The sequence below is a fragment of the Mesoplodon densirostris genome, chromosome 3 (assembly GCF_025265405.1).
Source record: "Mesoplodon densirostris isolate mMesDen1 chromosome 3, mMesDen1 primary haplotype, whole genome shotgun sequence".
NCBI classification, from domain to species: Eukaryota; Metazoa; Chordata; class Mammalia; order Artiodactyla; family Ziphiidae; genus Mesoplodon; species Mesoplodon densirostris.
The window spans coordinates 142,520,056-142,538,046 of record NC_082663.1 but is presented as its reverse complement, the minus strand read 5'-3'; the positions used below and the strand labels follow the sequence as shown (position 1 = coordinate 142,538,046).

Below are 17,991 nucleotides of genomic sequence, written 5' to 3'. Positions count from 1 at the left end.
GTATTAACCCAAGAAACTTCTTCATGTCACTATTGGTTACATCAGTCCATTTTAAAGCCTTATCATACTTTTTTTTTTTTTTTCTTTTTGCGGTACGCGGGCCTCTCACTGCTGTGGCCTCTCCCGCTGCGGAGCACAGGCTCCGGACGCGCAGGCCCAGCGGCCATGGCTCACGGGCCCAGCCGCTCCGCGGCATATGGGATCCTCCCAGACCGGGGCACGAACCCGTATCCCCTGCATCGGCAGGTGGACTCTCAACCACTTGTGCCACCAGGGAGGCCCCTTATCATACTTTTTATATGATTTTTCATTTGTTGGTGATACAAGTTTGTTTGAGAAGGAACCAGCTCAAAAAAGTTGTTACCAAAAATTAATTCTATTACTTCACTAACATTTTGTGGGTTATTTGCACCTGGCACACCTGTAAAGTCTTCTGATCTTTGTGAAATATTGTCTTCAATCCACTCTTCTGTAGAAGCAAAGGAGCATTCTCCAGCGCTGTGAGTTTCATTTTCATTTCCTGTATCAGAATCAATCACTAAGGTTTTTTGTCTTTTTTTGGTCTAATATTCACATCGTCTGAATCAGAACTATATTCTGAGACACTAGTATATACGTCACGTGGACAATCAGAGAAAGTATCTGCATAAAATTCACCAAAAAATTCTTCTTCACTCAAAATTTCACGATGCGTCATTTTTGAAAATTTTATGGTCATAAGCTTGCATTTATAATATATACAAGGTTGGAACAAAAACCTAACGGAGCAAAATGTGAATGGTAATGACAATCACAAGTTTTATAATGAACCTTGATGAATTTTAAGCTCTAACAACTTTGCACAGTGATGTTAATTGTATCACTCTCTAAAAATGTATTGGTATACCTCTGGTCAGTAACATTCAGGTAACAAAAGATGCATTAATACATCTCCTGTCAATAATGTGGACTTCCCTGGTGATCCAGTGGCTAAGACTGCGCACTTCCAATGCCAGGGGGCTGGGTTCAATCCCTGGTCAGGGAACTAGGTCCCACATGCTGCAACTAAGAGTTCGCATGCTACAACTAAAAAAAGAAAAATTCCACATGCTGCAACTAAGAGTTCGCATGCTACAACTAAAAAAAGAAAAATTCCACATGCTGCAACTAAGACCCAATGCAGCCAAATAAATAACTACTAAAAAAAATAATTGTTAAGACAGACCTGTCATTGAACAATAAAATGTAGAATTGGAGTTGGCTCTCCTACATTGTTTTGTCACCTGGGTAATGTGACATTTTCTATAATCCATTTCTCTTATAGTTCCATGTGAGAATTCACATGTAGCCTCACTTGCATGAAATTTGGAATTCAGAAATACAGGAGGCATTAGTCATATTTCAGCACCATGCAGGGAGACAGACATGTGTAGGAACTTTGAGGACACTTGTTCTAGCCTGTTTTCCTGATTCCTTAACCTTCCAATCCAGAGTATCCTGGAAATGACAATCAGCCGGTTGACTTCCATTTTCTCAGACATGTAGGTTTCCACACATCTTCACAAGTTCCAAATCAAAGATCCATCATATTTTGGATTTTCCTGCAAGTTTCCATGAGTCCACCAGGCAACTAATTCTAACTTTCATGGTTCAGAGTATTCTCTGATGCTTGGACTTCCATCTTCTCTAGATCGTATTCACATAAGGTCTAATTTGTGTAGTAAACACCTAATTCTGGTAATACTGCTAGTGACCATGTGTTCCTGATTCCACTATGACAGCTATGGTTGCACAGTCCAGAAGAACCACATTGGAGTTTGTTCCTCTGCTGCACTGTGCAGTGACTGCCCTGGCCCAGTCCCTCCAAGTGAGAATTGGCACCTTCCTCATATCAGGCAGATTGTGGGTGCTTCACGTTGCTCACAGCTGTACGCAGTTCCTCAGTACATTTTCAGTTATGTTTGATTGTGATTACAAACAATACATTTTTGTTGAACAAAATCTTCTGTTGTTTCTTAGAAATATTTTCATTAACTGTTTTCATACAATTTGCATACTAATAAATGTGTTTTTCATTTCCTGAGCACATATATTAAAATATTCTGTTGTAACTATGGATTTCCAGGTGAACTTTGTAATTTGATCAAGTTAATTGCTACACATTCTCATTCAATAATCCCTTGTATATACATGTTCGGGTATTTTTTTCCTCCAGTAAATTTTATTTTTATTTCTATGTAGTTATGATTTTTGTCTTGAAACGAATTTTTCATTTGTTTTGTCAGCGTCATGTGGCCAGAACCCACTGGGATCACAGCAGCAGTCAACAAGAGTGGTGTCGTAAATTGTAGTACTCAGAATGACCACAAACCCTAAATGACTGGATTTATCAGTAAGAGGGTGCTCAAAAGGATTTACGATTTGGGCTTTTGCTAGGTGATTTGATTACTCTTCAGGGAAGCAAGATGTTTCTGGATGTACTGGATGCTGCAAGAAGGTGAACTTAATTCTATCATAGGTAATCATAATCAATGTTTTCTAGAAGACAAAAACAGTGTAGTGAAGCTAAATCTAATTCACAGGAAGCTCCACAGTCAATCATATTATTAAGAAGAGGAGAATCTTGGTCATTTTTATGATTTGGAATTGTCTCATCATTTTTAGTGATATGGTTACAAAATACCCTTATTTTTGTCTTGATCCATTTGTGATCACTGAACAGCTTTGTCTGATGATGGAAGTGTTTGACATTTTTCTCTTCAACATGATAAAAGAACACAAGGCCAGCATCCAGTGCCCCGGTGTTGCTTTTTGCCTTTCCTATCCATTATCTTACACTTGCTGTGTTATACTGGATGGGTAGTGTTTACCATAAAGTACCTCAGTGAAAATATATAAATTCACTTCTTAGTAAAGTATATGATATCTTTTAATATCTCCTTTATAACTCAGCTGAGACCTATATGTTCAGGTAAATTGTGAGAGAACACAAACCTAGCAAGAGAGAAAGACAGGATCACTGTTCCTCAGAGACTATACTCTTGATGCTATTTCAACATGCCTGGCACTAGGTTCAACACCTACCCAATTTAGCACAAATAAACCACTCTAGGATTTGGATATAGAGGCATGAAACAAGTTCTTACAGTCCTGTTGCTCATATTTTTGTGGGAAAAGGGAGATAGTTAACAAATGATAAAGCTTTGGTTTATAAGATGGAAATGAGAGCTTTGAAGGAAAGTAAATACTGACGTGTGAGATAATAGGCTGGGAGTGTGTGTATATCTTTCTTATGAAGGTAGGAGCCTCGAGTGAGGATGTCATTATTGATCACTTGCATTTCTATTAACTTACAGGAACTGCTTGGGTGTGGAAGTAAATAGAGGGCAGCAATGTAGAAAGTCCTGCTTTCTTTGATTAATGGTAAAGATTCCCCATAAAGGTAAAGATATAGATATGGGTCATCTTCATTTTTGCAGTTTCCTGTATACAACATATGATCATGAGTTTGGACGTAGGTTTCTGGGACTTGAGACTTTCCTTTGATCTGGCCACAGATATTTGTGGCATCTTTTTGTTTAACATCCTTTAAGAAACTATTCACTTTAACTATTTCAAGTTTTATATTTGGCATTTTCATTTTGCTTGTATACTGACTGACACAGTATATATTCTGTTTAACCCTGGATTTCCCCCCAGTCTGAGAAAAGGTTATGTTCATCTGCACTGTTCTAGCCCATCCTGAGTTTATCCTGTGAGTAGAGTGATATTTATGTAAGTCTACTATGATTTCCTGGTGGAAACAACAAAAAGAGCTATGGATGTTTAGAAGGCAATTATCCAAGAAATTACTGAGGTGAGCTACAGAGAGAGGGTATCATTTTGAGTAATATCCTAATTTAATGTGAAAGGAGATAGTGGAAATTTTTAATGCCTTTCTATAAGAGAATTAGTTGAAAGCTTTTTTTTTTCAGTGACCCACAAAGCCTCATATCCCATCTTGCTATTCACACGTATCATTTCCATATGCTTAGACTTCCAGCACATATTCTAGAGTAGGAGGATACAAAAGTAACAGCTCTTGAGTTTTATTAAAGAGCAAAGGAAAGCCAAATTCTGTTCATTTTTAGTGCTAACTTACATTTTCTTACCACTGTAAAGATTGTCATTTCATAATTATTAGTCTCCCTTTTGACGTCCCTGCCAATCATTCCTTCCATCATTCCTAACATCTTAACGAGAAGGTTAACCATGGTAGAAGAGGTTATTACCCAAACTTACAGAGCTCACAGTAATGGAATCTCAGTTTTGAAAGCCTAATGTATGCCACCAACTTAACTGAAAACTTGTCAAAATTTTAAACTCAGAACACTGCAAGGGACTTCCCTGGTGGTCCAGTGGCTAAGACTCTGCACTCCTAATGCAAGGGGCCCAGGTTCAATCCCTGGTCAGGGAACTAGGTCCCACGTGCCACAACTAAAGATCCTGCATGCTGCAACTGAAGAGCCCATATGCTGCAACTAAGACCTGACAGCCAAATAAATATTTTTAAAAAGAAGAATAACACTGTAAGAAATTACTCACTTTGAAAGAAAATATGGCATCAAATTTTACAGATGACTCAAGTGGCAATATGTTCTATTTATGTTACATTCTGGAAAGGCATACATAGGGACCTAAAACATCAGTCAGTGGTGAAGGGGTTTGGTAGAAAGGGGCATCACAAAAATGTTCTTTTGGGGTGATGGAGTATAACCCATCTTTTGGTGGTAGTGTTACTGTACATTTGTGAGAACTCACAACTACACTTAAAATGTGGTATATATACATATTTAAAATAATTAACAAAAACCAAAAACAATGCTTTCACATGCTAGGAAAATGTTAAACTTAGCTGAATCTTGATTTTTACATGTGCAACAGTTATTTCCACCACCCTTTGGTACTATTTACAAAGAATTGAAGGACCAGAAAGAAGGACTCAGTCCTCAACAGGCCTCTCTTGAAATCTCAATTTAGAAAACACCCTATAGGGCTACACTGACCCTCATCTCATAACAGGAGTGGAGTGAGAGGGCTCACAGATTTTTTTTTTTTTTTTTTTTTTTTTTTTTGTGGTACGTGGGTCTCACTGTTGTGGCCTCTCCCGTTGCTGAGCACAGGCTCTGGACGCACAGGCTCAGCAGCCATGGCTCATGGGCCCAGCTGCTCCACGGCATGTGGGATCTTCCCAGACCGGGGCACGAACCCGTGTCCCCTGCATCAGCAGGCGGACTCTCTACCACTGCACCACCAGGGAAGCCCCCAGATCTTTTGAGTTTAAGTTAGGTTCCACGGTCAGATCTTTGGAAGTACTATGGTTCTGAAACATAAAGGTGTATCCCACAGTCTCCCCAAGTGGAATCTGCCTGGGAACATCCTAATTCATGATCATCAGCATCGTATCTTTTCCAGGCTCATCTTAAGGCCATTTCCAGCTCTACATTTTCCAGCTCAAGCCTACTCTGTACCTCCTACTGGCAAACATCTTTAGAAATCCACACCTGCCCCACTCTGGAAAATTTCTCTGTGGCAACACCAGGGGGCTGTGAGCTGAGATGGTGGAAAAAACAGCGGTCAAACCCATGTCATGGGCACATACCTCTCAGCTGCAACAATCCCAGATGTCCCATAATTATCATCTCTACTTGCTTACTTACAAAATACTTAAAAATCTGCAGATTTTGAACAGGAAAACAGAAGGATCTAGACTCTAGCCAGCTTTCCATTTTGTCTTGGGTCATGAAGCCGGGATCCCTCAGGCTTTTTTCACCACAGAGGCTTCCTCATTGTAAAGACAATGGTACCTACAGGATAAAGCCAAAAATGGGACCTCTGGCACATCTCAACTACAGGAGGAAGTGTGCTCCTTTCTGAGTAATGCAGTTGTTCTGGAGGAGGTCATCCCTTTTCTAGACTCATTGGCCATTTGGAGAGTCGCTTAGGATCACATGAAGGACCATGAGAGTTCATATACTTAATAGACCATGTGCTACCACCACACCTGATGGAGTCCGTTGGAGAGAATGGCAGGTTCTGCCCCCGATCAAACAAGATATCCCTGATAAAAACTGGAAGAGATATGGGAACATATGTATATGTATAACTGCTTCACTTTGTTATAAAGCAGAAACTAACACACCATTGTAAAGAAATTATACTCCAATAAAGATGTAAAAACAAATAAATTAAAAACAAATAAATAAATAAATAAGAGGTTTTAACAAAAAAAAAACTGCACCCAAGCATCTGCTCAAATTCCAGCAAGCACGCTAGCACTACAGGATGCCCTGGCAGATAGTCAAACTCATCTGCATATTTTCACAGATCCTTTGTTGCCAATGATCTTGCTATCCAGTCCCACCAGTAGTGACAAGAACTCCTTATGTAACTCCGTATCACTGCTCTGGAATAAAGAACTCTGGGAATATCTTGCCTCACAGTTACCCAATCAAGGTCACTCCTAACTGCACGTATGAAAGCTCTCAGACCTGATGGTATTAATCTTGGCCCTGTGGGCCCATGAAATGTGAAACCATTGAGAGACCTTTACCCTAAAGCTCTAGGCAGAATGCAAGGGACTCCCCTCCTCTGCCGTGGCTAACTTACTAACTGCCAAGTTTACCTGATAAGGGGAAAAATGCCCCTAGTAGTATAATCAATGGACATAATTTCCAGGCTGAGGAAGGGGTCCCTACAGCTGATGGAAAATAGACTTAATAGGACCCTTTATCCCCTCAGCAGGACTACTTGCTATGCTCTGACCATGGTATATACTTTATATAGACATATTCCTCACTTATCCTACTAGACACGCCACTGATGAAGCCAAAACGGAAGGACTCACCAAGACACTGATGTGACCTACTCATTTCTCAAAAACAAAAACAAAAAACCCTCAAGACACTGGGCTCTAGAAAAAGGCATTCCGTGGCACTTTTACTTCTTATGACCCCAGGATACAGCCCTCATAGAAGCTAGAATGGCTTCCTTAGACCGTGTTAACTTCTAAATGAGTCTTCCTGCTGTCAGAGGCATTAGTTAGACCCTCCCACACCCCCCACCTCGGTATATGGGCCCATTACTTTGTTCTGATCCTCAGGCTTAGCGACACCTTATAAATAGAGGCCTTTCTGCACAAGACATTTCTGTCAAATGGTCATTCTCAGCAATCCTTTTGTTTACTGTAAGAGTTTCCAGTAGCAAACACTCATATCCCGCCACCGGACATTCCTCCTAACACAACCCATACTCTGTACCCTGGATGTCAATATTTTATTTGGGGCATCCTCCTTCATAATACGCTGTGGCCCTTCCCAACACAAATGTGCTGTTTTCTTACCGAGTGCACTCACTGTCATGAGAGTCACTGGCATTGCCCAGGGTACACACGATGCCATTCAACAAACTCACATCACTGATCCCAGTCAAGAAATATCTGAAACAGGGCTTCCCTGGTGGCGCAGTGGTTGAGAGTCTGCCTGCCGATGCGGGGGACGCGGGTTCGTGCTCCAGTCCAGGAGTATCCCACATGCCGCGGAGCAGCTAGGCCCATGAGCCATGGCCGCTGAGCCTGTGAGTCCGGAGGCTGTGCTCCGCAACGGGAGAGCCCACAACGGTGAGAGGCCCGAGTACTGCAAAAACAAACAAACAAACAAAAAACCAAAAAACTGTCTGAAACATTCTAAACACATGCAGCAGACAACTAACGTTTTAGAGGCTTTCCATGAAGGGGAACTCCCTGGCAGCCATGGTGGCTGATGACTAGTTGACTTTAGACTATTTATTGCCACCCGGGGAAAGTTCTGTTCCCTTAAAGGATTGCTTGCTGCCTGTGGGTAAACAACATGGCAAGGGGCCACCAATAACTCAACACATGAGAAAACAAATGAAAATAATGAATAACGTTACTAAGGTAATTGAATTGAGTTCTGGAACCCCGCTGACATATTTTCCTGGATTTCTCCAACTCCTTAGGATGACTGGAATTGGAATGCTTTTTTCAAGACTTCCTCATCTTAATGATAACATGTTGCTTGTGCTTTTCACACGGCTATTCAAATTCTTGTGAGATGTGGCATAATTCAGTCCACAATCATCAGGAGTGAATTTTAATAAAGACACCGATTCCATTTTTGATGTGTGACTGTTAATTGGTTTTAGATACCCACTCACCCTGCCTGGTCTGCAATAGGCAATCAAGTTACAAAGGTAGACACATGCCTCTTTTCTCTTTGTGCCAGTGGATAGGAGGGTCAAACTTTGAATACCCAAACTCAACTCCTTGATACATTAAAGGCCCAACCCACTCTCCTCTTTGCTGCAGCCACCTGCACCCACTTACACTTGCCCTATTCTCCTAAAAATTGCCTTTGCGTAATAAACCGGGAGCAGAAGCCACTTGAGCCAGTAAACTGTAGGAACACATGAATTGCTGGAGACACAGTGTAAACTAGCTTGAGAATTAAGAGGTCTGCAGAACGCAGTCTTAGAGGGCCACCCACAATTCATGAATTCTTCCTGCAGGAGCCAAACCATGTTCTGATAAAGATTTAAAAAACAAATTGCCTCATGCTTCATGCAGCATTTGTTTTTCTCTTTCTGACTTACTTCACTCTGTTTGACAGACTCTAGGTCCATCTACCTCAATACAAATAACTCAATTTTGTTCCTTTTTATGGCTGAGTAATATTTCATTGTATATATGTGCCACATCTTCTTTATCCATTCGTCTCTTGATGGACACTTAGGTTGCTTCCATGTCCTGGCTATTGTAAATAGTGCTGCAATGAATATTATGGTACATGACTCTTTTTGAATGATGATTTTCTCTGGGTATATGCCCAGCAGTGGGATTGCTGGTCATATGACAGTTGTATTTTTCATTTTTAAAGGAACCTCCATATTGTTCTTCATAGTGGCTGTATCAATTTACATTCTCACCAACAGTGCAAGAGGGTTCCCTTTTCTCCACACCCTCTCCAGCATTTATTGTTTGTAGATTTTTTGAGGATGGCCATTCTGACCGGTGTGAAGCAACACCTCATTGTAGTTTTGATTTGCATTTCTCTAATGATTAATGATGTTGAGCATTGTTTCATGTGTTTGTTGGCAATCTGTATATCTTCTTTGGAGAAATGTCTATTTAGGTCTTCTGTCCATTTTTGGATTGGGTTGTTTGTTTTTTTGTTATTGAGCTGCATGAGCTGCTTATAAATTTTGGAGATTAATCCTTTGTCAGTTTCTTCATTTGCAAATATTTTCTCCCATTCTGAGGGTTGTCTTTTCATCTTGTTTATGATTTCCTTTGCTGTGCAAAAGCTTTTACGTTTCATTAGATCCCATTTGTTTATTTTTGTTTTTATTTCCATTTCTCTAGGAGGTGGGTCAAAAAGGATTCTGCTGTGATTTATGTCATAGAGTGTTTCTGCCTAGGTTTTCCTCTAAGAGTTTTATAGTGTCTGGCTTTACATTTAGGTGTTTAATCCATTTTGAGTTTATTTTTGTATATGGTGTTAGGGAGTTCTAATTTCATTCTTTTACCTGTAGCTGTCCAGTTTTCACAGCACCACTTGTTGAAGAGGCTGTCTTTTCTCCACTGTATATTCTTGCCTCCTTTATCAAAGATAAGGTGTCCATATGTGCATGGGTTTATCTCTGGGCTTTCTATCCTGTTCCACTGATCTATATTTCTGTTTTTGTGCCAGTACCATACTGTCTTGATTACTGCAGCTTTGTAGTATAGTCTGAAGTCAGGGAGCCTGAATCCTCCAGCTCCGTTTTCATTATCAAGATTGCTTTTGTTATTTGGGGTCTTTTGTGTCTCCATACAAACTGTGAAATTTTTTGTTCTAGTTCTGTGAAAAATGCCATTGGTAGTTTGAAAGGGATGGCATTGAATCTGTAGATTGCTTTGGGTAGTATAGTCATTTTCACGATGTTGATTCTTCCAATCCAAGAACATGGTATATCTCTCCATCTGTTTGGATCATCTTTAATTTCTTTCATCAGTGTCTTATAGTTTTCTGCATACAGGTGTTTTGTCTCCTTAGGTAGGTTTATTCCTAAGTATTTTATTCTTTTTGTTGCAATGGTAAATGGGAGTGTTTCCTTAATTTCTATTTCAGATTTTTCATCACTGATGTATACGAATGCAGAGGTTTATGTGCATGAATTTTGTATCCTGCTACTTTACCAAATTCATTGGTTAGCTCTAGTAGTTTTCTGGTAGCATCTTTAGGATTCTCTATGTATAGTATCATGTCATCTGCAACCAGTGAGTTTTACTTCTGTTTTCCAATTTGGATTCCTTTTATTTCCTTTTCTTCTCTGATTGCTATGGCTAAAACTTCCAAATCTATGTTGAATAATAGTGGGGAGAGTGGGCAACCTTGTCTTGTTCCTGATCTTAGTGGAAATGGTTTCAGTTTTTCACCATCAAGGATGATGTTGGCTGTGGGTTTGTCATATACAGCCTTTGTTATGTTGAGGAAAGTTCCCTCTATGCCTACTTTCTGGACAATTTTTATCATAAGTAGGTGTTGAATTTTGACAAAAGCTTTTTCTGCATCTATTGAGATGATCATATTGTTTTTCTCCTTCAATTTGTTAATATGGTTACCCACCTCCTAGAAAAATGGAAATAAAAACAAAATTAAACAAATGAGACCTAATGAAACTTAAAAGCTTTTGCACAGCAAAGGAAACCATTAACAAGATGAAAAGAAAACACTCAGAATGGGAAAAAATATTTACAAACAAAACAAATGACAAAGGATTAATCTCCAAAATATACAAGCAGGTCATTCAGCTCAATAGGAAAAAAACAAACAATCCAATCCAAAAATAGGAAGAAGACCTAAATAGACATTTCTCCAAAGAAGATATACAGATTGCCAACAAACACATGAAAGGATGCTCAACATCACTAATCATCAGAGAAATTCAAATCAAAACTACAATGAGGTATCACCACACACCAATCAGAATGACCATCATCAAAAAATCTACAAACAGGGCCTCCCTGGTGGCGCAGTGGTTAAGAGTCCGCCTGCCGATGCAGGGGATACGGGTTCATGCCCCGGTCTGGGAGGATCCCATATGCCGCGGAGCGGCTGGGCCCGTGAGCCATGGCCGCTGGGCCTGCACATCCGGAGCCTGTGCTCCGCAACGGGAGAGGCCACAACAGTGAGAGGCCCACATACCGCAAAAAGAAAAAAAAAAAATCTACAAACAATAAATGCTGGAGAGGGTGTGCAGAAAAGGGAACCCTCTTGCACTGTTGGTGGGAGTGTAAATTGATACAGCCACTATGGAGAACACCATGGAGGTTCCTTAAAAAACTAAAAATAGAAATACCATATGACCCAGCAATCCCACTACTAGACATATATCCTGAGAAAACCATAATTCAAAAAGAGTCTTGTACCACAATATTCATTTCAGCACTATTTACAATAGCCAGGACATGGAAGCAACCTAAGTGTCCATCGACAGATGAATGGATAAAGAAGATGTGGCACATATATACAATGGAATATTACTCAGCCATAAAAAGAAAGGAAATTGAGTTATTTGTAGTGAGATGGATGGACCTAGACTCTGTCATACAGAGTGAAGTAAGTCAGAAAGAGAAAAACAAATACTGTATGCTAACACATATATATGGAATTAAAAAAAAAAAAGGTCATGAAGAACCTAGGGGCAAGATGGGAAGAAAGATGCAGACCTACTAGAGAATGGACTTGAGGACATGGGGAGGGGGAAGGGTAAGCTGGGAAAAAGTGAGAGAGTGACACTGACATATATACACTACCAAATGTAAAATAGATAGCTAGTGGGAAGCAGTCACATAACACAGGGAGATCAGCTTGGTGCTTTGTGACCACCTAGAAGGGTGGGATAGGGAGGGTGGGAGGGAGGGAGACTCAAAGAGGGTAGAGATATGGGGATATATGTATATGTATAACTGACTCACTTTGTTATAAAGCAGAAACTAACACACCATTGTTAAGCAATTATACTCCAATAAAGATGTTTAAAAAAAAAGATGTGGCACATATATACAATGGAATATTACTCAGCCATGAAAAGAAACAAAATTGAGTTATTTGCAGTGAGATTGATGAACCTAGAGTCTGTCATACAGAGTGAAGTAAGTCAGGAAGAGGAAAAGAAATACCATATGCTAATATATATATGTGGAATCTAAAAAAAAATAGTTGTGAAGAACCTAAGGGCAGGACAGGAATAAAGATGCAGACATAGAGAATGGATTTGAGGGCACGGGGAGGGGGAAGGTTAAGCTGGGACAAAGGAGAGAGGGACACTGACATATATACACTACCAAATGTAAAATAGATAGCTAGTGGGAAGCAGTCTCATAGGACAGGTAGATCAGCTCTGTGCTTTGTGACCACCTAGAGGAGTGGGATAAGGAGGATGGGAAGGAGATGCAAGGAGGGGATATGGGGATATATTTATACGTATAGCTGATCCACTTTGTTATACAGCAGAAAATAACACAACATTGTAAAGCAATTATACTCCAATAAAGATGTTAATAAATAAATAAATAAATAAATAAATAAATAAATAGATTGAAAGAGCAAGAGAACAGCAGTGAAAAAACTAGTGAAACAAAATTTACTGATAAAAAAATCAGTGCATTAGTAATAAGATTGCTAACTAATAAGAGAAAGAATTAATGAACATAGTGATAATTTTAACACAGAACTAGAAAATACTAAAAAAAATAGTCACTACTAAAGAATACAATAACTGAAATGAACAACAACTAGAAGTATTTAATAGCACACCAGGTGATACAGAAGAATGCATAAGTTATCTGGAATATAGAATAATGGAAATCACCCATACATTGAGCAAAGTGAAAATAAATTAAAAATGAGAATAGTTTGAGGGATCTATTGGGCTACACTAAGAATACCAACACTGACATAATTTGGGGGTCTCAAAAGGAGAAAAGAGAGAGAGAAGGTGGTCAAAATGTATTTGATGAAATTATGGCTGAAAACCTCCCAAACCTGAATAAGGAAGCAGATATTCAGGTACTAGAAGCAAATAGGGCTTCCAAAAAAGATGACAGCAACTGGACCCACACCAAGATATATCAATTAAAATGGGAAAATTAAAGATATATGTTTCTAAAGGCAGCACAAGAAAAACTGTTGGGTACAAGGGAGTCCCAAAAGTCTATCCACTGATTTTTTTTTTTGCAGAAACTTTGCATGCCAGAATGGAGTGGCATGATATATTTAAAGTGCTGAGAGGGAAAAACCTGCAAACTAGGGCACTCTACGGAGCAAGATTATCATTTAGAATTGCAGGAGAGAGAAAGAAATTTTCAGACAAGCAAAGACTAAATAATTTATCAATACTAAACCTATCCTAAAAAATGATATAGGGGTTTTTTTTAAGAAGGAAAGAAAAAGTCATAACAAAGGGTAAGAATCTGTAAGAAAGAGAAAATCTCACTGGTAAAGGCAAACATATAGAAAAGGATGAGGATGAACCACTTCAACTAGTATGAAGATTGAAAAGACAAAAAATAATTGCAAAATTAACTATAACTACAATAAGAAGCAAGGGAATGAACAGGGAGATGGCAAATATGACATTAAAAACACAAAATGTGGAGGGAGTAAAAATGTAGTCCTATTAGAATGTGTTTCAACTTAAAGGACAACCTGTTTTAAAAAGTAGATATAGGGCCTCCCTGGTGGCGCAAGTGGTTGAGAGTCCGCCTGCCGATGCAGGGGATACGGGTTCGTGCCCCGGTCTGGGAGGATCCCATATGCCGCGGAGCGGCTGGGCCCGTGAGCCATGGCCGCTGAGCCTGCGCGTCCGGAGCCTGCGCGTCCGGAGCCTGCGCTCCGCAACGGGGGAGGCCACAACAGTGAGAGGCCCGCATACCACAAAAAAAAAAAAAAAAAAAAAAAAAGTAGATATAGTCATAGGTCAACATATACAAACCTCGTGGTAACCATACATCAAAAACCTACAATAGATACACAAAAACTAGGGCAAAAGGAACACAACCGTATTGCTAAAAATCAAATCACAAAGGAAGAAAGAAAATGAATAAAGAACTATAAAAACAAACAGAAAGCAAGTAACAAAATGGCAATAAGTACATGCCTATCAATAATCACCTTAACTTTCAATGGACTAAATGGTCCAATAAAAAGACATAGGGTAACTGATTGGATTTTTTTAAAAAAGACCCTTCAATATGCTGCTTACAAGAGACTTCAGAGCTAAAGACACACACAGACTGAAAGTGAGGGGATGAAAAAAGATATTTAATGTAAACGGAAACAACAAGAAGGTGGGGATAACAATACTCACATCGGAAAAAAATAGACTTTAAACAAAGTCTATAAGAAAAGACCAAGAAGGGCATTCTCAAATGATAAAGAGATCAATATAAGAGGAGAATATTACACTTTTTAACATATCCGTACTAAATACAGGAGCATCTAAATATACAACACAAATATTAACAGACATAAAGGGAGAAATTGACAATAATTGAATTATAGTAGGGGACTTTAACACCACACTTACATTTATGGACAGATCATCTAGGCTTAAAATCAGTAGAGCAACAGAGGTCTTAAATGGGACAACAGACCATTTGACTTAATAGTTATCTATGGGACACCACATCCCAAAACAGCAGAATACACAGTCTTTTCAAGTGAACATCTGTATGTCTTCCTTAGAAAAATGTCTATTGACTGTCTTCTGCCCATTTTTATTAGGGTTGTTTGTTTTTTAATATTGAATTGATTGAATCATTTATATTTTTGGATAACAACCCGTTATTGGATATATAATTTGTAAATATCTTTTCCCATGAGTAGGTTGTCTTTTCATTTTGTTGGTGGTTTCCTTCACTGTGCAAAGATTTTAGTTTGATGTAGTCCATTTATTTATTTTTATTTCCCTTGCCTGATGAGATATATACAAAAATATTGCTAAGACCAGTGTCAAAGATGTATTGCCTATCTTTTTTGCAGCTTTTTGAGTAACTTCCTGACATTATCTTGAATTCTCTACTTGTCTGATCACAATCTTCCATGACATTAAGATTGGTTTCTGGAAAACTGTCATTTTCTTTTCTTAAAACAAATTATTATAGTTGATTTACAATATTGTGTTAGTTTCTGATGTACAGAAAAATGTATCATATATATGGATATATATATATATATATCCATTCTTTTTTAGATTCTTTTCCCATATAGATCATTACAGAGTATTAAGAAGAGTTGCCTGTGCTATTATGTTCTTTTTCTAATTTCAGGTTACTGTGGTTTTCATGGGTTGCTCCTCTGCCAATGCATTTGAGAAAAAAAAAATATATATATATATTATACACACAAGTTGACCCTTGAACAACAAGAGGGTTAGGGCCTCCAACCCTCTGTATAGCCAAAAATCCTCCTATAACTTTAAAGTAATTTTTCTGTATCCCTGGATAAACTAACCTTAATAAAAATAATATAAATTGTCTTGGTTGTTAAGTGTATTTTTTATATGAGTAATGCAACTCACAACCATTCCTTCAGGGAAACAGAAGAAAATTACTTGGGATGACACATGTCATTTGAGAAGTAACTATTATTAATAAATCTATGGTGCTCCATCCAAGAAATGGAATTTCCAAACATTTTTGATCCTAAGGTAGGAAAATTTTGAAGTAGAAAAAACAAAAACTGCCTATATATCAGACTGAGGATAAAGCTTAATAAAGAGAGTTACTAAAATTGTATAAAGAAGCTGAATCAAAAAAATAATAAATCCCAGGAAATAAGTAGAAAGAGCAAATTTTATTTTACAATGATCAAAGAATCACATTTTCTCATTCCGAGGCTTTGAGTTATGTGATCAAGGGCACTTCATCACCCCAGTACAACTGGCCATTTTATACTTGGCATCAAATAGAATCTCTTCAGAGCCCGCTTTATGTCTTTATTTTTCAGACTGTAGATGAAGGGGTTGAGCATGGGTGTGACCACAGTGTACATCACCGAGGCTGTTGCACTTGAGAGTGAGCTGTGGGTAGCAGCAGAGCTAAGGTACACTCCTAAGGCCGTACAATAAAATAAGGAGACAACCGAGAGGTGAGACACACAGGTGGAAAATGCTTTATACTTCCCCTGAGCTGATGAGATTCCTCGTATGCAGAAAACTATTTTAGAGTAAGAGTAAAGGATACAAGCAAAAGGACCAACACCCATCAGGACAGCTGCAAAATAGATCACCATGTTATTTAAAAAGTTGTCAGAATTGGAAAGTTGCACCACCTGATTCAGTTCACAGAAAAAGTGGGGGATTTGCACATCTGGACAGAAGGACAATTGCAACACCATTAAGCTGTGTAACAAGGAATACATAGCAATCATTACCCAGAATATCAGAACCAGCAGTCCATAGAACCGGGGGTTCATGATGACCATGTAGTGCAAAGGGTGGCAGATGGCCACAAAGCAGTCATAGGCCATCACTGTCAGGAGAAGGTCATCTAATTCTCCAAAGAGAATGTAAAAATACATCTGGGTGATGCAGCCTTCATAGGTTATGACTTTGCTCTGGGTCTGAATGTTCCACAACATCTTTGGGATGGTGGTAGAGGTGAAACAGATGTCTACAAAGGACAGATTGGAGAGGAAAAAGTACATGGGGGTGTGCAAGTGGGAGTCTGAGCTGACAGCCAAGATAATGAGCAGGTTTCCAAACACAGTGATCAGATACATGGAGAGAAAAATCCCGAATATGAGGGGCTGCAGTTGTGGTTCCTCTGAAAGTCCCAGAAGAAGAAATTCTGAAATTTGTGTATTGTTACCTGGTCCCATGGGGTAGAGGTGACTATCAGGAAAAAGGAAAATAACATGACTAATTTTCACACAAACTGGCATAACTCACATAGCTGAAATACTGCAATTTCTATTTATCCCTCAAGAAATTAATGTTAATATTTTTTATAGGTAAGTTCTCTTTGAAGGTATACTGCATTTCATCTCTGACTAGGAATTTTTGTCCCATTCTCAGCATATTTCCAAAGCGGTCATATATTCTAGAGTTTTAATGTATTCTTTCATACATTTGAGAAATATATATTGAGTGCCAACCATGTTCCCAGCACATGAAGGCAATAAGTGGAGAGTGTGAAAAAACCAATCTCCCACAATACAAGGATGGTGAAAGATGATATGCAAATAAAACATTATATAATATGTCATATGGTGACAGATGCTATGAAGAAAAGAAAACCAGGTATAAAGGAGAGAATAGTAGGAGGTGTTATTTTGTACTGAGTGTTCTGGTAAAGGCAACAAACAAGGTGATAATTGAACAGATAGCTCAAGAAAGAAAAAGAAGGAGCTAGTAAGATAATAGGAGAAGTGTATGCCTCACAGAAGGAACGGACGGACGTGAGGAAAATGTTTGTTCCATGTATTCAGATCCAAACAAGGAAGCCAGTGGGGCAGAGAAATAAGCAAAAGGGGGAGTAATTAGAGACGGTGTCAGAGGATGCTGAGGAAAAAGTGGCCTCCCTGCTACAGTTAAAACTTCAATACACAGAGAATCTCTCCTTCCATGTTGCTCCATGCACATGAATTGAGCTGCAAAGGCTTCCTGTGAATTATATCAGATCACCTTCTTAGTTCCATCTGTTGATTGAATTCTGGCCTCTCTATTATAAGTCATCTTAATATTTGAGTCCAGGTGCCTCTACTTTAAGAACTGCTCTCACTCCACATGGCACAGGCACAGACATACACCATGGCCTCCTGAGCTGTGTTATTACTATGCTTTTCTCACCCAGATCCACCCTCCTTAGGCCATAAGTGATTGCAACTCAAGCTGGTCAGATCAGATTATCCTTCTCCTCAAGAATGTATAAATGGTCCCCAGAAATTCCAGTTCATAAGCTTCCCATGG

At 38.9% G+C, this 17,991-nt stretch overlaps 1 protein-coding gene and 1 non-coding gene across 2 annotated transcripts; one reads left to right on the top strand and one right to left on the bottom strand.

Annotated features, from left to right (window-relative positions):
- Positions 1-4,362: 4,362 nt before the first annotated feature.
- TRNAR-CCU (transfer RNA arginine (anticodon CCU)) lies at positions 4,363-4,435 on the top strand. Its single transcript has one exon. It is a non-coding gene; the product is annotated as a tRNA-Arg (tRNA).
- An 11,512-nt stretch (positions 4,436-15,947) lies between these two features.
- LOC132486918 (olfactory receptor 7A17-like) lies at positions 15,948-16,901 on the bottom strand. The gene is made up of 2 exons (XM_060094462.1): positions 16,451-16,901; positions 15,948-16,165 (listed from the first exon to the last, which is right to left on the bottom strand). The coding sequence occupies exons 1-2, from the start codon at positions 16,899-16,901 to the stop codon at positions 15,948-15,950; spliced, it is 669 nt and encodes a 222-aa protein (XP_059950445.1).
- Between the last annotated feature and the right edge of the window lie 1,090 nt (positions 16,902-17,991).